The sequence below is a fragment of the Nipponia nippon genome, unplaced genomic scaffold (genome assembly GCF_047370975.1).
Source record: "Nipponia nippon isolate SJK-2023a ecotype South Korea unplaced genomic scaffold, ASM4737097v1 scaffold_10, whole genome shotgun sequence".
Classification (NCBI taxonomy): Eukaryota; Metazoa; Chordata; class Aves; order Pelecaniformes; family Threskiornithidae; genus Nipponia; species Nipponia nippon.
This window is the reverse complement of record NW_028262291.1, coordinates 17,972,123-17,994,313: the sequence shown is the minus strand read 5'-3', so window position 1 is coordinate 17,994,313 and position 22,191 is coordinate 17,972,123. Positions and strand designations below refer to the sequence as shown.

At 51.9% G+C, this 22,191-nt stretch overlaps 2 protein-coding genes across 4 annotated transcripts in view; one reads left to right on the top strand and one right to left on the bottom strand.

Annotated features, from left to right (window-relative positions):
- Positions 1-513: 513 nt before the first annotated feature.
- ASCL2 (achaete-scute family bHLH transcription factor 2) lies at positions 514-1,236 on the bottom strand. Its single transcript, XM_087745765.1, has 2 exons — positions 707-1,236; positions 514-593 (listed from the first exon to the last, which is right to left on the bottom strand). The coding sequence occupies exon 1, from the start codon at positions 1,234-1,236 to the stop codon at positions 718-720; it is 519 nt and encodes a 172-aa protein (XP_087601891.1). The 3' UTR covers positions 514-593; positions 707-717.
- TSPAN32 (tetraspanin 32) overlaps positions 958-22,191 on the top strand; it is a 40,267-nt gene continuing 19,033 nt past the window's right edge. Inside the window, exons 1-8 of one of the 3 annotated variants that reach the window (XM_087745764.1) lie at positions 958-1,047; positions 2,796-2,935; positions 3,048-3,254; positions 3,700-4,066; positions 9,120-9,408; positions 11,472-11,586; positions 12,917-13,014; positions 19,706-19,780. In XM_087745764.1, the coding sequence (XP_087601890.1) occupies positions 9,343-9,408; positions 11,472-11,586; positions 12,917-13,014; positions 19,706-19,780 (354 nt within the window). In that variant the 5' untranslated portion in view covers positions 958-1,047; positions 2,796-2,935; positions 3,048-3,254; positions 3,700-4,066; positions 9,120-9,342. Of the gene's footprint in view, positions 1,048-2,795; positions 2,936-3,047; positions 3,255-3,699; positions 4,067-9,119; positions 9,409-9,626; positions 9,811-10,711; positions 10,874-11,471; positions 11,587-12,916; positions 13,015-19,705; positions 19,781-22,191 lie in introns of those variants that run through there. The other 2 variants (XM_087745762.1, XM_087745763.1) reach the window with 2 other exon arrangements.

Sequence of the window (22,191 nt, the reverse complement as noted above, 5' to 3'; positions counted from 1 at the left end):
CTTTAGTAAAAGACTGTAAAGTTTTGGAGAGAAAAACACCCCACCTTTTTATCTAAAATGTGTACGTTCCCAAAACATTCTAGCTGGCAGCATTCAAGAACAAGGGAATAGGACTTGCTAAAAATAGACCCATCTCCTCACCCCTTTTCTCTAAGGTTTCTTGTACAAAAATAAGTCTTCATACACCAGTGTTTCCCATAGGCAGTTTAAGTTACATATAAAATAGAATCTGACACGATAAAAAATTCCCTTCCCCCTCCAGAAACAAGGAAGCATCAAGTGTTTTTCATTTCTTCTTTTTCCATCCCCTCCAAAGCAACACCAGACAGCAGCCGCGGGGGGAAGCGGGGTCCCTCGGGCCTCCTCTCCGCCGGCAGCTCCCGGTGGAGCCGCTGCCCCGGAGCAGGTAGCGGAGCCCCGCCAGTCCTTTACACCATTGCACGTCCCACAGCCCGAAGACGACGGGTGAACCCGGCGAGGGAAGCAGCCAGCGGGGTCCCGCCGGGGTGGGGGGTGAGTATTTGGGTGGGGGGGGGGGGGGTGCCGGCTGCTGCGGAGAGCGAGGGCGCTGAGGTACTGCAGGCTGAGCGCGGCTGCGGAGAGAGGTGCGAAGAGCCCCGATGGGTACGTGCCCCCTCCCCCGAGCGCCGGGGGATGGGGAAGCGGCCCCCCTCTCCTCTCCCCTCCCCTCGGGCTCCCCCCTCACCTCCCGCCGGGTCAGTAGCTCCCGAGCCAGCTGGTGAAGTCCAGCAGCTCCCGCTCCTCGGGGCTGAGCGCCGCGTCGTAGCCGCTCTCCTCGGAGGAGCACGGCGAGCCGGGCACGGAGGAGGCGAAGGAGGGCGAAGCGGAGGAGTAGCCGCCACCGCCTTCCCCGACGGCCGCCCGCCCGCGGCCGTCGGGGAAGGCGGCGGCGGCGGCGTCGTGCTCGTCGAGGAGCCGCTGCAGGGCGCGGATGTACTCGACGGCGGAGCGGAGGGTCTCCACCTTGCTCATCTTCTTGCTGGCGGCGCCGTGCGGGACGTGCTGGCGGAGGGCGGCGAAGCCCAGGTTGACCAGCCGCACGCGGTTGCGCTCCCGCTCGTTACGACGGGCCACGGCGGCCGCCGCCGCCGCTCCGGTGCCCGGCAGGGCGGCGAAGGCCAGGCGGCGCTTGCAGCGCAGCAGCTCGGGGGAGGCGGGCCGCCGGCGGCCGCGGGGGGCGGCGGGGGGCAGCGGCGGCAGGGCCCCGCCGTTCATCGCCGGGCGGCCACGGCGGCGGCTGGCGGAAAGCGCGCGAAAGAAATTTGAAATGCACAAAAAACGTCGAAGGCGAACAGGCGAGATTTTGCGAAAAGCTGAATTCAAAGGGGAAAAGGGGAGACGGGGCGGGCAGCGCGGGGGTGCCTCCTCCCGCCGCCGCTCCGCGCCTCTGCGGCGGGCGCCGCCGCCGGGCGGCCCTTATCAACGCGCCGCTCGCGAGCCCCCGCCGGCCGCACGCGCCGCGCACGCCGCGCCACGCGCGCCCGCCGCCGCCGCGCCCCCCGCCCGCCCATCCACCCGCGCGCGCCCCCGCCCCCGCGCGCGCCCGGCGCGTGGCGCCGCCAGCCCCGGCACCCCCCTTCCCCCCCCCGCCGATGCCCCCCCGCGGCCGCCCCGCCCGCCGGAACGGGGCGCGCGCCCGCCCGCCCCGCCATTTGCAGCTTCCCCCTCTCATCGCCGCTGCTGCTCCTAGATTCGTAATATTTTATTTTCGTTTAATTTTTATTGTTATTCGGGGGAGGGGCTCCCCTCTACGCCCCGCCCCCCCCGCACACCGGCGCGGGCCCGCAGAAGCAGCCGGCGCTCCCCCTGCCCCCGGCGCGGTGCCGGCCCCCGCTCCAGTCCCTCCGAGCGCGCCGCTTCCCCCCAGACCGGGCGGCAGCGGCGGGGCGGGCGGCGGCGGCCCCGGGAGCAGCGGGGCCGGCACCTGGCTGCCGGGTGGCGCTCGCTTTGCAAAGCGAAGGGCTGCACCGGGACTCTGCTCTGCTACACGTGCCAGAAAGAAAATTTATAATAAAGATTTACAGCAGCTGCGTTAGCTTGCAAAGGCCGTTCTCTGCAGGCTGACTTTTCAGGCTTAAATGAGAGTTTCAAGGATAAAGGCACGGAGAGGAGAAGAAAAATGCAAAGCGTTCGTGGCTTTGGGGTTGCGCCCAGGCTTCCCTTTGCCGCGGTAAGCAACCGTGCTTGGCCGTCCGGCAAGCAAGCCTTGCCCAGCTTCAGGGGGAAGAGCAGCAGGGTAAGGTGCTTTCGGATAGCTGAATTTCATGGGGAGGCCAAAGGAGCTGCTTCTAGGTATGCCGGGAGCTTGTGGTGAGAAATAACTTGCATGGTGCTTTGCTAAATGAACAGGGTGGATGGAGAAGGTGCTACATGCACCCACTGCCCAGGGGCTGCAGTCCGCTCTTGGCTTCAGCGTGGCTTGCTAGATGTGCTGTCCGCGGGGCTTTGCTCCTGCCCAGCCTTTAAAAAACAGCAAAACAAAACCCAACAGTGTGATGCTAAAACATCTCCTACAGACCCTTTCACTGGCTTCGGTGGGGTCAGCTCAGGCCCTTTCTGCCTCACCCCTGTGCCCACCGCCAAGCTGGTGCTCGTGCAGCCCCTCGCTGTGACTCTCTGCAGGACGTGGAGGGTGCGCATCCACTTGAGGGTCTGCAGCAGCTGGTAATTAGAGTAAGAGAAGTGCCAGTTGCCTTCTGCAGGGTCTCCCTCCACCCAGAGGTGTGCAGGCAGGGAGGTTTGAGGCAGTTCAGTTATGGGGCTTCGTTTTTTAGCAGGGAGCATAAGCCCTTCTCAGGAAGATGCTCAAAGACGGTGTCTCTGGCAGCAACTTGGTGGCAGGGACGTGTGCATGCCCGCGGCAGAGCTGTCACCGCACGCATAGGTGCCAGCAAGGCTCTGCAGCACGATTCAGGTATCAAAGTAAGGACCTCTGTGCCCCTGGCTACCCTGAGCCGCTCTGGTGCTGCTCCGAGGGTGTATTTAAACCAAAAATAGTAATACAAAGAACCATCCATGATTTCTAGATGTGACACGGAGGGGGCGTTTTTCTACCTGCGTGGGGTATTTAGGGAGCAGCAAAGCTCTACCACGTTGGAAGAGAAGTATTTTTCCCAGGGATCGGTTGCAACGGCAGCGGGTTGAAGGAGGAAGCCCCACTGCAGCATCACAGGCAGCCAGGCTGAAATTCCTGGAAGTGACAGGACGAGGCCTGCGAGTGCTTCGCATTTCTGGTAATCCCACTCAAGCACGCATCAGGCTTAGCACCCAATTTCGGTGGTTTTTGAGAGGTTCTTGGCCATGCCGTAGACCTGGGGGAAAAACCATGAGCAGCCACGCAGCTCCTCTGAAGGGTTTGGCCCAAGAGGAGCAGCTTGTGGCGTGCGGCGCAGGTGGGAGCGTTTTGCCTGGTGGGTTCCTGGGAAGCGCAGGGGAGCTGCTTGCGCGTATAAATGTGCTTGTGTGCGCCAGCGGTCACAGGATCGCTTGCTCAGCTCAAGCCATGTAACGCTGACGCTTGTCTTCAGCATCTGCAAAGCTGTCGTGGCTGGCGCAGTGGGCTTCTCTTGCGCTCACTAGCAATAGTGGCTTACGCAGAAAGGGCATTACTGCAATGGAGTAATGTCAATGTTCTTTTATTACCCCGTCTTTAATTTCTGATGCAAGCCTTTCTCACAGGAAAGAGGAAGTTGCTGTCTTTGAAGCTTTTCAAGAGAAAACCTTCTGTATCGAAGAGCCACGCTCAAGAGTAATAACTGGATTTTTATCGTACAAAAATGACTAGAGGGATTTTTTTTTCATTAATAACGCACAGTTCAAACACCAGTAAATCCAGTCTCAAGGGAGAGCGTGCAGCCTCCAGCCCCAGTGATTCCACGCTCAGCTCGGCCACGAACTTGTCTTGGCCGATTTGGCTTCGGGGCCGCTGATGGCAATGCGTGTTTCCAGCCAGATGTGGCTGTCGGGTCTGGGCCTGAGCACAGCACAAAGCAATTGCTTACACTTTCTTAACAATAGAGCTGGTTTCCTGATAGTCTGAAGAAAGGTAGGTACATCTCGTACTCTGAGAAATGTAATCTTATTTGAAATCTCGTTATAAAGTTAATGACTATGTAAGATCCAGTAGAACAAGACATCATTAAACACTGTCTGTGTTCACAATCAACTTCCTGATGGTAATCTGGGGAGAGAGAGCATCCAGCGATGCGCTACCCATCCCCAGAGGGTGGGGAGAAGAAATTCTCCTCTCCTGGCACAGCTAAGGCAAAAGTGGTAAGCGCGTGGTTGGCGTGGACACCTCGCAGCCCTGTGTGGCTTCGGCCAGCATGGTGCAAGGTGGGCGAACTCTGCTCGGAGAGAGAGTAGCTCTGTGGTGAAGGGCCTCCGAGCCCTGACGCTGCATGTTCTTTCTTGTGTCTGCCAAAGGTGAGGGCAAAATGCTGCCACCTGAGTTGGCACGTGTGTCGTGGGAACGCGGCAGACGAGGTGCTGGGTCCGTCCCGCCGTGATGCAGGCAGCCGACATGAGCTTCTGGGTTTTTTTTGCCAAAACTTTCTGGACCTCAGTGGAAAGCGACAGAGGTCCCGTGGTGATAAGGCTCGAGAGAGCAAACGCCAGAAATAAATGGCGAGGGGCAGTCAAGCAGCCCCATTCTCCCTGGCGAGCAGGTGAGTCCCCGCTTGCCAGGCTGGGCTTTGCTCGCACTGGTTTTGCTGGGAGCAGGGCTAGAGTTGCGTCTGTAGGTCTATCACCAGCACAGCTGGCTCCTGGGCAGTTGTGGTTTGCTATTAGAAACCATGTGGAAAAGAAAAAATAATTTAGTTTAAGTAGGGGGGTGTGCTTTAGAGCTATGAGTACAGTTGTTTCACTTTCAGGGGGAAAGCAGTTTATTTGAGTTAATTCTTTGAAGGGAACTCATCTTCAGCTTATGCTCTTTTTGAATGTAATCTTTCTTGGGCTTGATGAACTTTTTTTAATGACTCTTCTGACACTTTTTTTGCTCACCTGCAAATTATTTCAAAATGCCTGGGAATCACTGGAGGATTTCTGAGACACGCGTTGGAAATAATAATAAATAAAAAAGTCCTTTGGAGATTTTATGATTTCTCTCCGGTTTTGTTTCTTCCAAGGCAGCCTCCAGCCAGCGTTGTTCCCATTCACAGCAGAGTTGTATGGTGCATCTGAAGCTTGGCAAAGCCCAGCACCTCCCCCTTTTCTCCTCTCCTTCCCTTCTTGAAAAGAGACAGCCCCGGGTTTAAAAGTTGATTTTTAGCTTTGATTGTGCCTATGTGTTATATGAATGCTAAGCAGCCTTTACAATGCATCCTTGTGATGCGCCCGGGAAGGCAGATGTGGGCTGTGAGGTCTCCCTGGCTTCCCGTCATTCATACGGCTTTGGTGCGGTTTGATATGGGCATGTTTTATTTACGAGCGAGCACTAGGGTGAATATAGCCATGTAACGGGCCGTAGCTGAGGGACAGAATGGGCTGAGCCAGTGACACTTGTAAATCTGCCACATTTGGAGCTATTTTCTACCATGGAGGAGAGGTATTTTCCCTAACGGTGGTGTGGGCTGGCAAAGGAGGAGGATCCCGAGAGGCGGCAGGAACGTGGCACAGACGTGTCCTGCCTGGACGATGGGCGTAGTTTTGCCTCCTGGAGCAATCTCCTCTCCCCTGCCTCCAGCCCATCCTTTCGCAGGAGCACGAGCAGCAGCGTCCCAAAGCCGAGGGGGAGGTTTCTCTTACCTGCTGCCTGGCTGGAGTTCAAGCAGCTGGGGCTGGGGCGTTGCATCATCGGTGGCTGCACCGACAGAGCGAGAGCCAGAAAAGTGGACGACGAGAAAGCACTAGCATGAATTCTTCTCCTCCGTTTACATTTAGTCTCCCCAGTTCACCCCATGCAGCATTAACACATCAAATCCCCCAGCTCTTTTAAGATGTCCATCTGGCAGTGTGGGCAGCATTTCCCTCCGGCTCGGAAGAGGGTTGGAGGTTTTTAGCTCTGCAAAAAGTATGATCTGGCTTTGTTCCCTTTTTTAAATCAATCCTTTCCTTCTGGACGAGGTGGCACGTCCTTCCAACACCCGTGCAGCTGGGGATGCCGGTATGTATTTTCACAGGCTAACAGAAGGCTGCAAGCTGCCACGAGGCTAGAGGAAGAGGGCACCTGGGTTCCCCGGGGTATTTTCAGCCTCGCTACCCTCTTTCCATGCTCCAGCTGATAACCAGAGATAAGGGAGGAAGCCACAGGCGGGAGCTGTGGTCACCTGTGGTTTTTGCACCGCGTTTGGGAGCGATAAGTTGTGCTCTTGCAAAGGGGACCAACTGATAAAACCCGGCAGGGCGGGCAGGAGGCCGAGTCTTGCTGGAAAAGCGACGCTGCCGTCCAGCGCGTGCGCCGGCTGCGAGGATGGTTCCCTGGCGTGCCTCCAGCTCTGCCTCTCTTCCCACTGGGATGGGGCTGGGGGGACAGCCTGCTTCTCGCTGGGGCTCCCTGGGCAGAAAGCTGCCGAGGCAGGCATATGCCAGTGACACAGCACCCAGAGGAAGTTTAATCCTGGAGAAAGTGTTGTAAAGACCCCCTTTTGATGGCCATGGTTAAGAGGACCACGCATGCTCCCCCTGCCCTGACTTCGGTAGTGACCTGGCATGTGCCAAATGTGCCTCCCTCAATCAGAGCCCAACCTCTTAATGCCACAGGTCTACTAATGCTCCTACGATTGATTTTCTTTTGGGGGGAGGGAGTAAATTCTATTGCTCTCTATTATTTTTTGATGTTAGAAATTCACATATGTTCTGCCCCAAAGAGAAATCTTTCAAGCCATACCTATGTGGGATAAACTGTAAGACAGAGGAAACAGAAACAGCAGAAAATGCCTCCACCCCCAAATCCAGCGCGGCGCCGGAGCAGGTAACAGGCATGAAGGCAGAGCGCTGAGTGCTGGAGGTGGGAGAAGCATCTGAAGCATCAGAGGACGTGGGCACGCTAGCCAGGAATAGCCAACCAAACCAGAGGAAACATCTCTTTAAACCCAGGTGTTTAAAGTTACAGACCTGCTTTGAGAGCTTGGTGAGGCAGTGAAAGTGTCTGTTTTTATGGCTGGAGACAAAAGGAGGTAGAGCGTCTTTTGTGGAGAGACTAGGAGCACTTCCAAGGGGTGTAGATGATGATTTTGGGACATCTCAGGTGGTCCTGCAGTGAGGTGCCAGGCTCCTGCATGGACAGAGGAGACCTTTGTGGAGCTGGGAAGGGAACTGCCCATCTATTCCCTTCAGAAAGCCCATTTGAATCGTCCAGGCCTTCGGGAAGGGTTTCTGCTGGCCTGTGGGGACCTCTAGTGTGAGATCTGGCTTTGCACAGGTCTCCGATAGCATGCGTTTAGGGTTGGGGAAGGAAACTGGGGACTAGGGGAAGATGAAGATGGGCTGCATGGTTTTTCTCATGTCCCGTGCTGTGAAACAGGCTGCAGGTGTGCTCACGGTGCGCACCACGGCTGCACCCTCGCTTCTAACTCACCAGCGCTCTTGGTCGGGCTTCTGTAGCTGGGTTTACACACAGAGCTGTGCTTCATACCTTCTTGCAACCCTTTCAGATTTAACCTGTAACTCCACCTGTGGACCAGCCCTGCTGCCTTTATACCCGTGCCCCTTTGGTGGTCATTCCCCTTGAAAATGCAGGTGACAACACAACTGTCCATCCTCTAGCGCCCTAAGAAATAACGGGTGCTGACAGCTCTGCATTTGGATGCAGTCCTAACTCCACCACAGTGCTTTATAAGGCACTTTCCCTACCTGGCTCATGGTGGGGACTATGTGGACATGGTCACCTTGCAGCTGTACTCCTGTCCCTGGGGGGTCTGCGCTGCTGCGGATGGTGTCTGGTTCCTGCTCCTGGACGTGTGTGGCTGGGCATCAGCTGCCTCCCCAGCCTGTTGCCCTCTCTCTGTAGCCCTCTCCCCACTGCTCTCCTTCCATGCTGTCCATCTGTTGGTCTTTCTCAGGGGGTTTCCAGCTGGTGGCTGGAGTAGGAAGGTCTCCGTGTGCACATGGGTACATCAGTGTCTCCTGCTGGGCATCAGGGAGCCCCACGAGGGCACCTGTTTTCGGAAACGGCCGTGGCAGCTCTCATTGGTGTCTCGGGAGGTTGCAACCAAGACGTTTTGCAAGAAAGCTTGCAAGAAAGATAACAATGTAGCCAGAAAATCATGACATGCTTTTTCCTGTGCACACGGCTTTGTGCAACTCACTTTCTCTTGCTTCTCTTTGCTCTACAAAATGCATCTTCCTTCCTTTTTTCACTCCCCTCCTCCTTCTTCTTTGTCATTTTCCTGTAGCTACAGTTACTGATGTGGGATGGTTTTACCTTTTTCCCCCCTTTGCCGCCTGAGGGGAGTGCAACTATTTTCCATTATTCTGTTTCACCTCTTTTCCACCGGTCTAGCTCTGAAACTAAGGATGATTAAGGCACTCAGTCATTCAGTCTCCCTTTGGCCAGACTGTTCTTGAGGCTTCTTTGCGATTTACTTTTGGGAAATATGCATCCAGCAGGCAGCTGGTTTGGAAGACCAGAAGTCACCTGAGTCTTCTGTAGCTGTGGGTCCATGGGGTCTTCAGTGCTAGGAGAGGGGAAAGGACAGAGTCAAAATGTCCATGGACAGTGAGGGTCTCTTGAGCAGGGGGTTATATTTATGTATAGCCATTTTTCTGAATAAAATACTACCAAAGGGATTTTTTTCCCTCATCTGCAAATAAAAGTTTCAATAGAGTCTCAGCCAAAGGTTATTGCCACGTGGTGGTTTTTAAATGGGGAGGGAAGACTCTTATGCAGATCTGTTTGAGGGTTTTGATGTCTTCTTTAAACAGGTTATTTTTTTCTAAATAACATTTTCCTAACCTTTTCCCAAGATACTATTTATGCAGATTTAAAAAACAGTTAGTAACAATGTTCATTAAGCAAAACTGTGTCCCAGTGAAAGCAAAAACCAGGGTATTTTGATAGATTCTTTATTGAACAGTTTCAAAGAATTTTTTTTAAGGAGCTTTGCTCCAAACTCCATGAAAGGCTGTTTTTCTGTGTGCCTTTCTTCCTTTCCCAGCTGGCTGCATGTTGGAGCTGATGGCAGCCCACCGAGTGCCCGGACAGAAGGCAGTTGCTCTAAACAGGATTTAATAATCAGGCAGGAGGAGGTGCATCGGCTCGTGGTGGGGACTACACTTCCCGAGAGGCCCTGCTGTGGCCATGCCTCCCTTTGGTGGAAACCCAGGCTTTATCAAGAGCTAGAGGGACCAACGGCCAGCTCTCTCTGGGGACAAGCAGCCATGGGGCTGAGGTGCGGGATGAGGACCACCAAGTGTCAGCAGCTGGTGACCAGCCTCTGTGTCATGGTGAGCAGGCAAGTTTGGGGGGATCTCTGCAGAATTGGGGCAAGGCAAACTGTTGCCTTTCCCGTCACCGCTCGGAGAGGGTCGGGTTTTCCCACGTTCTGTTTTTCACGGGTGGAGGGCAAGCAAAGCCAACTGCCTGAGTTATCGTTGTGCCCTGGGTGGTTATCACCAGCCTCCAGCATCACCCCCCCTCCGCTGATAGACTTCTGGTTTCTCAGGGCTGTCACACCGCTGCAGCTCTTTCACAACTCGGCGGCTGCCTCGAAGGAGAAAGGAAAGGTCGCTGCCGGCAGAACGGGTGGTTTTCAGCAAAAAGATATTTGCTCCAGTCTCCTTGGAGCAAAAGAGGGACGATGGACCTGCTGCAGTCACACTTGTTGCTGGGAGGATGGTCAGCTGCAGGTGGGATCAGTAAGGGTATGAAACTGCAAGACTTCGATGGAAATATATGTAAGAGACCCAGGGATCTGCACCACAAAGCGAAAGCAGTTCTAGGCATCCTTTTTATCAGCTTTTGAAGCAAATTCAAGGGGAGCTTCTTGGCATTTGCTGTGAGAGCTGATGGGAAATGGTGGAAACTGGGGAACGCTTCTGCTGGGTGTTTTTGAGTTGTATGTGCTTGCTGCCTTTTCACTTCATCAAAACTTGCAAGCTTAAAAAATAATAATAATCTGTATTTAGTTCAAAGATCGTTGGTGGCTTTGAAAGAGTGTAATTAAAAGGTGACACCTTATTTTGGGCCACACGTGAGATTTATAGTTTGTCCAAATTTCAACATTTCAGGACCACTGGCTGTAGCGGCTGTACGTTGTTTTTTCTTCCAAATAGCAGAATATGTCATTTAGAGAAAATCAAAGGAGGATTGGTACCAAAGGTGTTTAGAGGAGATGCTAAGGCACAGCCGCCGTGGATGGCAAGAATCACATTATTGCTGTTGGGAGGATTTTAGACTGGTGTTTCTCAGAAATCTGAGCTAACTGGTGTTGCACTTAGCATTTTGCTGGGCGTGGATCAAGATACGCAGTAATGCACAGTGTGAAGGATCAGTAGGTGCCACAACTTCAGTTACTCATAAGCAGAAAATGCTACGGTTTGGGTGCATTTAGTCTCTGAAACTATAACTCTCCAGCAATAGCTATTAGTCTGCTCTGGAAGAAAATGTCATACAGTGGGGATTATGTTGACACCGGACTGTCACATTTCACACAGGGATAGCTGCCTTATGGTTCCCTATTGTAAAGGCACAAAATGCTGAGACCTTATCTTGAGACCTAGGAGTGGCCTCACATCTTGTATTTTCCAGGTTCATTACACTAGAGTTGGAGCTGGTTTTAACAGTCCTGCTGTTGGTGCCTCTGTCCCAGCTCTGCCACCGGTCACGCTGCAAGGAGCCCCGCTCTAGAGCCAGGTGCCATCAGAAATGTTCCTTCTCCATCACCTGGACTTGCTCTGGGCAACACAGAGGGTAACGTGCTGGTAGGCACCCAGTGCTCTCAGGGATGGGACAGAAACATGGACAGCCCGGCAGCATGTTGTGGAGACAGAAACCAGCAGAGATTACTTAAGAGTAGTACAAGACTCAGCTCTTTGCACTCTATGATAGGAAATATAGCCAACAGCAGGCAATGGGACTAGCATTGCAAAGAGCAAAGCAGAGAACGTCACCCCTGCCCAAAACCACTCTTGAAGCTGGCAGCCCTCAAAACTGCACGTGTGCATTCTGCAGAGCAGGGTGGGACTGCACAGGTGTGCTGCGAGAGCATTGATCCTCTGGGATTTCTTCACGTGGTGGAATTTCATCCACAGACACTGGCCAAGAGACCGTGGGCTGTGTGGTGTCACGTGCACATGTTATGCAGGAGAGAAAAAGAGCTTTAGTATGTTTAAGTGTCCAGGATTTGTCCTTTTATGTGCATTTTGGGGTATATGCGGTGGTCTTTGGATGATCAGGCTGTCTGCATCTCTGTCGAGCTCCGGAGTATCCAGATACACCTCAAAGCTTTGTCTGCACTCAGCAGGAACTCCTGCCTTGTCAATCCCTTCCTATAAACCTTCTTTTCCAGCTGCTGGGGTTGTCCATTGCCACGCTGAGCACAGTCACCCACTACGGGCTCCATTTCACCATCATCAGCGACATCTCCCTGGAGAGCAACTCCTACAGGGTCATCCACCATGCAGGTACGTTGCAGTTGCATCCCAGTGAGACCTTTGTGAACCCAGGAGCTGCAAAATGCCCCAGAGCAGTCGAAGGAAATGCAGAGGCATCGCAGAAGGAGGCAGGGGGTGGCTTTTGGAGGATGCACTAGGGCTAACACAGTCGCACAGACACTTTTTTCTGTATCAGACCCGCATGTCTGGCACTGAAGGGTGTTGTAGGAGCACAGGGTGCTCAGGTGCTGCTGTTTTCGCTCCTGTCCTATGCACCATCTCCCCATCCTTCCCCTGTGCTGCAGTGAAAGCACAGGCGGGGCTCAGCCAAAGACAAACCTAAAGGTGCAGTGGGGCTGGAAGGGCCCTGGGAGCGTGGGAAGAGGGCCTGTTACAGGAGTTGAGGCAGAGCATAGAAAATTGAGTCTGGGAGGAGAAATGCATGGAAACACCTGTTTTTGGAGGAAATGTGGTTTTTTTTCCCTACACAAGGGAGAAAGATAAACTGAGTCTCAGGTACAAGGCTAGAGCAAAGAGATGAGAACAGCCCAGATACTAAAATACTCTGCTCGCCTCTGCTGCACTTGTATCTGCTGCTTCTCCCAAGTTATACTCTGGACTTAAACATGCTCACACCCTCTCTAGCTTCTGGCTCTCAATTTCAGTTTAACAAGGCCCGTGTAAAAACTATGTTAGTCCAAAGCTAAGGTACAACCCTCCCCCTTTCCTACACACGCCAGGGGCTATATAGATTGGCACTTAATGCAGCCTTGCAGGCTCTCCCGTCCCAGCCACCCCTCTCCAGCGATGTTTCCACTTGCATTCCATGCAAGCGTTAACTCTTTGCACGGTTAGCCCCGAGTGAGGGTTGCAAAGCCCTTTGCAGCGCTGTGGTCCCTGAGCCCTGCCGCGGGTACTGGCTGTGACCCTGCCTTAGCCAGGAGGAAGCGGGAGGGCGAGTGCTGCACCAGATTAGCAGCACACGAAGTCCCGATAGGGGCCGTGGGACAGCTGCTGCGCATCAGCACCCCCAAGTCGGGGGGATCCTTATCGGAGTGCTGAAATGATTGACAGCTTGTGGTCTGACGGGTGGACCAACACCCTTTGAGGGTGCTTTGCTCTGCTGGAGCTGTGGGAACTGCTCAGAGGTTTACACCCCTGCCAGACAAGAAAAGCATACCCAGGTGGGAGGTACTGAATAAATTATAAAAAAATTCCAGTTCTGCAACCTGGTCCTCTTGGACCAGCTCCCCAAAATGCACTTTTTGGCCCCTCTCTGGGTGAAAGCATCAGACCAGGCCTCTGTTAGCCCTAAAGTCTTGGTGTCTGACCGCAGCTCCCATGTCTGACTTCCTTCCAGCTTTCTACTTTGGGATCTGCCTCAGCATGACTCTGATCCTCGCAGCCCTGCTGAGCTCTGCTGCCACGGTGCGGGAATCGCAGTGCCTCACCGCCATGGTGCGTATCGGGAGGGACTGCCTGGGAGGGGCTTTTTGTAACCTTGGGCTGATACCCTTAAAATGTGGTGGTTTGCCTTGTGTGTGGGAGCGTGCATGCCCAGGGAAGGACGTCCTGTTGCTGCACCCTGTGCTGCAAGGGGACAATTTTGTAAAAGGCATGACCTTGCAGAGCTCTCCCAGCTAAGGGCTGCATCCTCCTGCACCTTGTTTCTTTTGCCAAGGTGCTGTGTATGCAGCTTTCAGAGTGGGGTCAAAAGGAGATGCTTATCTGCCAAAGCGTATTTTTTTTTTCTCACCAAGTCAACATGTGGTTTGTGTGGGGAAACCTTAGCAGTGCAATTTTGAGTCCCGCTTTGTTCCTCTGACACGTGACAGCCAAGGTAGCCCCACTTCTTCCCCCCTCGCTGCAAATATCCACCACAGTGGTGGTGCAGAGCAGCAGGCACGGGGGCTTTGGGCTCTCAGCTCCATTTAAAAGCACAGCCTGCATACAGGGCTTAGTCTGAACGGAGCAGCTTCCAGCCTCGGGGCTGGAGGGATGAGCGGAAAAGTGCTGCTCACTGCATGTTTGCCGGTGTTATGTGAAGGGCAGGAGTTAACAGGTAGGTTGCTGTGCATAAGCCTGTGCTTAATATAAAATAATTGCATTGCTGTCATACATAAACTAGCTTTCAAGAGATTTATCTAATCTATGTAATTGGGGAAAACGACACTGATGGTGGAAATGAGAAGCAGACACTTTTAAAACCTGGTGCAAAGCAGGTACTGAAGTTAATGTTTTCACCTTCTCAGTACGCAGTCTTCCTCTCTCTGTCTGAGATGCTCAAAGGGGCCTGAGTGACACAGTTCTCATGAATACTGCTAGCAGAGTACGTATAATTCCCCTCTCTTTTGCTGAAGTATGCTTTAGTGTGTGCCTGCAGTTACCACATCTAAAACAACAGATGGGTATGTACAGGCTAGGGGAGATTGTCAGGGCTGCCTGAAAATATAGTTGAACTTCTCTGTAATGTTTATTTGGTTGCCTTACTCCGTGTGCAGTATAGTTTGGGACGCGCCACTAGGTGAAAGAGGTTGTTAAAAATTAACCCCCCCCGGCTGGCAGGAACCCCAAACTAGCTATTGACTTTTCTCTGTGGCTCCTAGGGCATCCTGCTCGCTTTGCTTTAGCACAGTTTGGGTCCTCTAGGGGAGGTGGCCGTCTTCATTTTGGATCTCTGATGGTAGCGTTGCAGTGAAGAGACGATGTCATTTCCTTGTGGGAAGAGGAGGAAAGGAGCGAGGTGCTTTCCCGCGGCTGTGGCAATGAGGCGTCCATCCCTCTCTGCTCTCAGCAGGGGATAACGGGATGCCCCTCGGTTGCTTTTAAGCTCTGAAGTTTCCAGCGTCTCCGGCAGCCGGAGGGGCCGGCAGGGCGTGTGAAGGTGCGGGGCAGGGTGCACGGGGAGCGGGGGCAGCTCGCACCGAGCGAGGGGCCGGCAGGGCGTGTGAAGGTGCGGAGCAGGGTGCACGGCGAGCGGGGGCAGCTGGCACCGAGCGAGGGCCCGCTCCGCCCCGGCGCTTCCCCGGAGCGGCCGCCCCCGCTGCGCCGCCGCCGCTGGAGGGGGCCGCGGCGCCGCCGAGCTCCGCGCTCCGCCGCGCCGGGCCCTGCGCTCCGCAGCGGCGGGGGGAAGGCGCGGGGTGAGGCAGCGGCCACCGTAACCACTGCTGGGGGTGGCCTGTCCCCAGCCCTTCGGACATTAACGGGGGGCCCTGGGAAGTACCCAAGACCTGGTCACCAGCAACCTTATTCTCTGCTCCTCCTTGTTCAAGCGGCTCATCAGCATCTTAAATCACATAGGGGAGCTTTGCTTATTCCTATAAATTGCCCCCCCCCCCCCCCCAACTGTCAGTATCTTCTAGCAAGGGCCAGCCTGCTGCTTCTTTTCCCACCAGCTCCTACCCCCTCCCAAGGCTCATATTTAATCTCTGATCTGCAAGCAAGAAATGCAGGCAGGGAGAGGCAGCCCCTGATGGCTGCAGTGAGATGTAATCGCAGGCAGGAGTGGGGTTCAGCCCTGTGGGGCTCTGAAACTTGTCGGTGTCATGTCCTGCCCTGCTGATCCCCGCTGGGCTGCAGCTCACAGAAGTGATCAGCCCCCTTGCTTGTAGCTTTTTTTGTGCTTGTTACTAGAGAGAATTTTTCACCTTCCGCCACTATTGATTTTAAAGGACTTTTCCTCCCCTGCAAAGCATGTGTCTTGTTTAGAAGACCATTTAATTCACTCTTTAATCAAAGAGGGAAGACACCAGAGTATTAGTGCCTGACATCTGTGGCTGTATAGGAAACCGAGCCCCACTCGGAGGGATGTCTGCATCGATGTGGCTAATCCACCACAATGCTGCTTGGTAAACCAGCTACCCTGGGGAAATGTTAGCCAGGATGCCAGTGGGCTTAGAGGAGCATTACCCTGGTCACTGAGCTGCTGGGTGGATCCCATCTCCTTCTTGTGCCTGTTTCCCTACTGACTTTTTTTTTTTTTTTTTTTTGTCTATTTAAATTATAAGTGCTTACCCTGCCTGGCTATCTAGAGGTTTGTGTGTATACAGAGGAGGGGCCTTGGTCTTTGCAGGCCTTACTGGTGCTGTCCTAATAACGATAATGGGTGCACAGTGGTTAGAAACCAGAACAGGTCACAGTGGTTAAAGCACACACATCTCGGGAGCTCATCCTGTAGCTGCAGTAGCAGCATCACCAAACCTGACAGATGCCCCTGTGCATCCACTGACACTTGCAAGGAAGCTGGTTTCTGGAGAGTAACTGAGAACTTAAGGGTAAAAAAAATGTTCTAAAATCTTGGACTATTATCCCCAAAGCTCCTCTTAAACAGGGAGAGTAGTGACAGTTTTATCAACCGTCCTCCAGCTATAGTTCTGGCAAACCCTGCTTTTTGGTGATCCGTGGTCCATCATGCAGTCAGTCCTGAAGGTAAACATCCTGCAGCTCTCACGGCCTCTGAAGGCCATGTCGCTATTGAAGGGGAGGAGAAGGAAGGAAAACTGCAGTTTTGCTAGTACTGCTTGTACACAGGAAAGACTCTGGCTCCTGTGGGGTTTAAGGCACCATGTGCTGTTATCTGGTCAGATGGAGAGCGGGGAGAAAAAAAAAAGCAGGCAGCAACATGCCAACCAGAATATCCCAGCTGAAATTCTTACACCTGAACTTTCCAGCCTAAAAAACACTTGTGTAGAGCAAAATTTGTGTTCAGGATGGAGCAGCTGTTCCAAGTACCAGTTCCAAACAATTTCTGTGGTAAAAAAACCTTAGTGAATGCCCGATATAAACCAGTTTTTCACTGAGAGTCATGTGCCAGTAGGGCCAGCACACAGCACAGGCTGTCTGCTTTACTGTTCCCAGGTGTATCATTGTAGGCAAGTGTGTAGAGGGTCCTTAACAACACCGCAACGCACTTCAGCATCTTGCTTTCGCAATGAATCTGTATTCCGTGCTCTCCCTCGTGGTGCAGCACTCCTGAGCGAGGCATCCGTGCGCCAATGGTCCCCGGGGAGCAGGCACGGGCAGAGCTGATGTGCTCAGTTGGAGCTGAGGATGGATTCCTCCTTCCGACTGAGATCACTAGCTCATGTTTGCTACATGGAAAGGCAAAAACATCGTGTGCTTTTAGATGAACTGGGTCAGGGAGGGAGGGATGCAACCTGATGGATGCAATCTGAAATTAGCTCCCCCCTTCCTTCCCCCTGGGCTGTAAAGTCTGGCAGGAAGCTGGTCCTTACAAAGGCCCCAGCAGCACCAAAAAGCAGCTGGAGCTGAGCAGGGCACAGGTCGGCTCCTTCCCTGGGAGTGGCAGAGCTACCGAACCCAGTCTGAGCTAAAGGGTCCCTCCCTCATCCAAAGCGGACCCTCTTAACCAAAGGGGAAGCATGAAAAACGTGAATTAAAAGATACACCAGCCAACAGACAAGACACTGTTTCTGCGGATTCTGCCAAGTCCCTCGAAGACAAATTGTTCCTTGCAGCAAGGATGGAAGCAAGGTCATTCATAAAAGAGTAATTGGTGTCTGGCCAGTGACAGACCTCCGCGGGGCTGATGTGGCTGCCTCCTGCAAAGGGAGCAGGCAGCAGCCCGTGGCCGGCTCCAAGGAGCTCCAAGGGTCTGGGAGATGGTGAACCAGCCTCGACACTTCCACATTTTGTATGCAAACTTTGTGTTGCCTTTTTCTTTTTTCCTCCAAATGTCTTCTAATGTAATTAGAAAGTTGCTGTTCCAAGAGCCTTTTGGCTGGGAAGGGAAAAAGGAGCCTATAATTAATTTATAAGATGTTCTCGGAGCCATGTAATTGCTCCGCACTGGCTGGATGGAGGGGGAGCTTCCCAAAGGGCCACATCTCAGTATTCCCAGAGAAGCTAGACAGAAATAAAGCGAGAGCTGATGCTGGAGGTGAAGGACTGAGATGTGGGGTGGAGCTGAGGAAGGGAAGATGAGAAGCTGGATTTTAATCTGCTGGGGTTCCTGGCCCCAGAGAGATGTCGTAAGTGCTGGAGCTGGTGGGGTAGGGAAGGGAGGGCATGGCAGGGGGGGAGAAATCTGGGTGGTGCCACTGGCACGCTGCTGTTCTCGCTCTCCAGGTTCATGGTGGGTCCTCTCAATTAAACCCTTACTGGAACAATGTGCAGAAGAGCTTTCACATTGCTATCAGTGCTGGTTTTTTCATCTGCCATAATTTTCTCTTGTTTTCTTGTCTTTGAGCTTGATTTTGGTGAAAACGTTGACTTTTTTATGCTGTTTGTTTGGGGGGAGGTTGTTGGAGGAGGTGCAAAATGCAGGGTCTGGTGCTAGCGAGGAGCAACCTGCAATGCCCTCGTAACCTCACCTCCTCCCCCCTCCAATTTGTGCTGTACCTGCAGGGCTTGAACCGCCCACACCGGCTGGGTTTGGGCTTGGTCGTGCCGTGCTTTGGTCCGTGGCATCTCGCCCTGCATGCTCTTCCCCATCTTCGCTACTTGTATCCCCCTTGTCATGTCAGCATTTGATCAGACTTTCCTCTCTTTTAGGGTCCCATTTCTCCCATTATCCCATTTCAGCTCCTGGCAAGGCAGCGCGTGATCTCACCACCTATATGGCCAGGCAGCTGCCAAAAACGTAAAAGAAAAGGAGAGATCAGACATACATAATTTAAGGTTTTTCATAAGAGCCGTACCAGGGTTTTCCCCAGCGTCTGATGCAGAGTCTGAAACAAGGTAGCCCCAAAAAAGTGGTGAAATGCCAACGGCAGTCTTGTTCCTGGAGCAAAGCCCCTGGCCAGGGCATCATCCTGCCGCTCGCAGAGAAACACAGCAGGCAGCAGATGGACAAGAACCAGCAAAAGGCGGTTTATTGGCATGTTCACGTTCATTTCCAGGATTTAAAGTAACCCATTTTCCTTTCTTGCTGCATATGGAAGAGTTTGGGGCTTTTTTTTTTTTTAAACCATACTTTTTAAGCAAAAGATTTTTGGTGAAGCAGAATTGGTAGCAGCAACGCTCTTCTTCCTCTCCTTAAGCTTGAATTTGGTAAACTTTCATGATAGATTTAACCTTTTTAAAGTGATTTCAGCTATATCATACTACTAAAACACTCATAGAAAAAAATTAGAAACTAAAATAAGCTGCAGTCAGTTGGGTAATTTTCCCTTGCTACATAACTTTGTGTTGGAAGAGGGACAGTTTCACGGAAAAACTTGTAAGGGCAATAATTTTCAACTGGTGCTTATTCATCAGCTTTTGCCATTCCAAGACTAAGCTGTGGATTCATATTTGATGAGCCCATTTAGCCTTCAAACACTTTACAGGCACTTTTTTTTCTTCCTTTTTTTTTTTTTTTTTTTAATGTGAACAAGATCCTTTGGTCCAGCTGTCACAACAGGCAAGTGCTGTTTACATCAGGGGTTTTTTTTTGGATCAGATATGTTCAAATAAAGAGACAACGCATCTAACTTCCAGCTCTGCAAGCCTAGGGAAGAAGACAAAAGTGAAGCTGCCTCCTGCATCGTTGCCGTTATTGTTTAGACGCTGCAGGGTCAGTTGCTGGCCTTGATTATATTTCTGTCATCCTTTTGTCTCACTAGGATGGAGCTGATTTAAGGAAGGCGGCTTGGCTGTGCAGCTGCCACCTTGCTAACAGGGTAAAGTCCAGCTCCTTTTCCAGAGCAGGTTGCTCTCCATCCCGGTTACTCGCTTCTTTATGGACTATTCATGTGGGTTTTCCCCTCTTTGAAACCAACAGCTGAGTTTTAATTGTGGGGGATTGAATCCTCTGAGTAAGGAGGTGCTACTCTGGGGCACAGTCCTGCTGCAGAAGAGGAGCATACTGTAAATATAATGTTTTTCTCGCCTTTTTTTTTTTTTTCCCCAAGGGGAATTTGGGCAGAATAGGTTAACTGCTCTGCAGGAAGCCGGGTGCTTTTTTGGTCAACCCCTTCAAACGGCCACAGTGTAATTAGAGGGCTCCTGACAGAGAATCACATTATTATCCGTCTAATTTCTTTTAAGTAACGAGCATTATGAGGGATATTAAAAGAAGGGGATGTTTAGCTCTAACTTTAACTAAACTTGCTCAAATGAGCATATTAAATGTGTCCCAACGGTGTATTCAAATGGCTCTTTTTCTCCCCGTACTGTAACTGATGGTATTTTTCCTCTTTATCCTCAGGGATTTTTCTGTTTTGCTCTGGCCTTCTGCGGATTGATCCCCGCTGCCTGCTGGAGATACACGCACAGCACAGAGGTAAGCCTTGGCTGCTAGGAAATACCACCAGCGTCTCGTCAGATGGAGATTTTTTTGTAGCAATGATTTGTCCCATAAAAGGGACATCTGGTGGTAATTAAGCAGTCCATGCTGAGGTCTATCAGATGCATGCTCTGTCGCATCCGTCCTTTGCAAGAACGAGGCCGCCTTCATCAGCTGCCTCTCCAATGGGCTCATCTGAAGGGGGAAGCCACGGAAACCCTCACGCAGGGCAAACGCTTTGTCCTGAAGGCAAAACAGATGCAAGTCTCATTTTAAATAGCTTTGGGATTTGTTTTGCAGGGGATGTTTTGTTTCGTTCTGTTTTGTTTTGTTTTAAATGAGATGCTTGACTTCTGAAAACTCAGTTCCAGACAGCTCTAATTCCTACTAACGTCAGTTTATTTAGCCAAAGTGCTGGTTTCAGGGGGAAAAGACCTACAAGAATTGGAAACAGCTTTTATTTTGAGCTTTTTTTTCTTAAATACTTAGAACTGCACAAATATTTCTGTTCAACAGAATACTTCACTAGCAGGAAGGACAGCCCTGCGCATCGCAGCGGGTACCCTTACCCCGGGGCTGGGATGCCCCTGCGGCCAGGGTAGCAGGCTGCTGGGGAAAGCAGAAATTGAACTTAATATTTAGTAGCCTAAAGAAGTTTAGGCTTTTTTTTAACCCTTTCCTAATCTAATATCATTTGGGCTTTGTATATTTATTCTTCTTCCCATTCAGAGGAATTTGTTGCTGGTTGATTTTAATTCCCCTTCCTGCATCCTTGCACTCAAAAAAAAAAAATTTAAGACACATAGGAGTGCAAAAAAATCATGACTTCTTTTTTTTTGAAAGCAGAACACTGATATTTTAGGCAAGTATCCAAATTACCTAACAGTAATTCAGATAAGTGTTTGGGACTTTGATAGATGTTTCATGCAGCGGGTCAGTCCCCACCTCCATTTTGCTCCTCCCTAGCCCCAGGCACATGCCGCAACCTCCAATGCTTTGGCCAGCCATGAGGATATGGGTGACCTGAAACATCATCCCGATGGATCAGGGTTGCGTTGATGCTGCCAGCTCGTCTCTTTAGGGTTGCAGACATTGTGGGAGATTGAAGACCAGTGTGTCAGGAAAAGGGCATCAGAAGGGATTTCATTTTGTGCTGGAGGAGCAGTCCATCAAAACCCCAGACTCGATCCATGCTAGGACTGTGGCAATTGCATTTCTCGGGGACAAGAAGCCCTGTCCCATAATGGTTCGGTGTCCTGTGCAAAAATTAAAATCCAGTCCTTATGGAAGCAGAAGTCTAAAGGACAAAGTCAAGATTAAGGTGAGGGGTATCATAGAATCATAGAATCGTTAAGGTTGAAAGAGACCCTTAAGATCATCAGGTCCAACCGTTAACCTATCACTGCCACGTCTACCATTAAACCATGTCCTCGAGCACCACGTCTACCCGTCTTTTGAATACCTCCAGGGACAGAGACTCAACCACTTCCCTGGGCAGCCTGTTCCAGTGCCTGACTACCCTTTCGGTGAAGAAGTTTTTACTAATATCCAACCTAAACTTCCCCTGGCGCAGCTCGAGACCATTTTCTCTCGTCCTATTGCTTGTTACTTGGGAGAAGAGACCAACCCCCACCTCGCTACACCTTCCTTTCAGGTAGTTGTAGAGAGCAATAAGGTCTCCCCTCAGCCTCCTCTTCTCCAGACTAAACACCCCCAGCTCCCTCAGCAGCTCCTCCTAAGATTTGTGCTCCAGACCCTTCACCAGCTTTGTTGCCCTTCTTTGGACACGCTCCAGCACCTCAATGTCCTTCTTGTAGTGAGGAGTCCAAAACTGAACACAGTATTCAAGGTGCGGCCTCACCAGTGCCGAGTACAGGGGCACGATCACCTCCTGCTTCTCTAGAAGGTTTGTCCAGACCTCACCAGTGGCCACAGTAGTTGAAAATCCTTTGAAATATGCAGATGGCTATGCTGGATCAGAGCAAAGGTATCCACTCTCAGGCAGGCACGCCCACTGTTGGCCCAGGTAGGAGCGTAAAAACCCAGCGAGCACAAAGCAATGCTCTTTCAGATGCCAACAGCTTGTGTCTCAGGTGCCTGCTGGTGGCACCTGCTGGTGCCTTTGCATTTAATGCTCTCAGTGGATTTTTCCTCCGTGAATTTATCCAGCTGCTTTGGAAATGTTAGGGTGAGTGCTGATGGCACAGCAGCATCTTTTATCTCTACACTTGCCTAGCTGAAGCAGATTCAATCAGAGCTGAGACATCCAAGAAAAAGAGTCTTTCTACAGCCTCTGCATATATTTTCCCTGATTTCAGGCAAAACTGTCAAAATTTGTTGTCTTCACACTACCAATTTAATATGGAAATAATTTTGTTTTCATTATCAACACAGAAGGGAGGTCTTGA

What these genes read in the sequence shown, in the direction of transcription:
- ASCL2 (XM_087745765.1), bottom strand. Translation starts at nt 1,236, where the DNA reads ATGAACGGCGGGGCCCTGCCGCCGCTGCCCCCCGCCGCCCCCCGCGGC.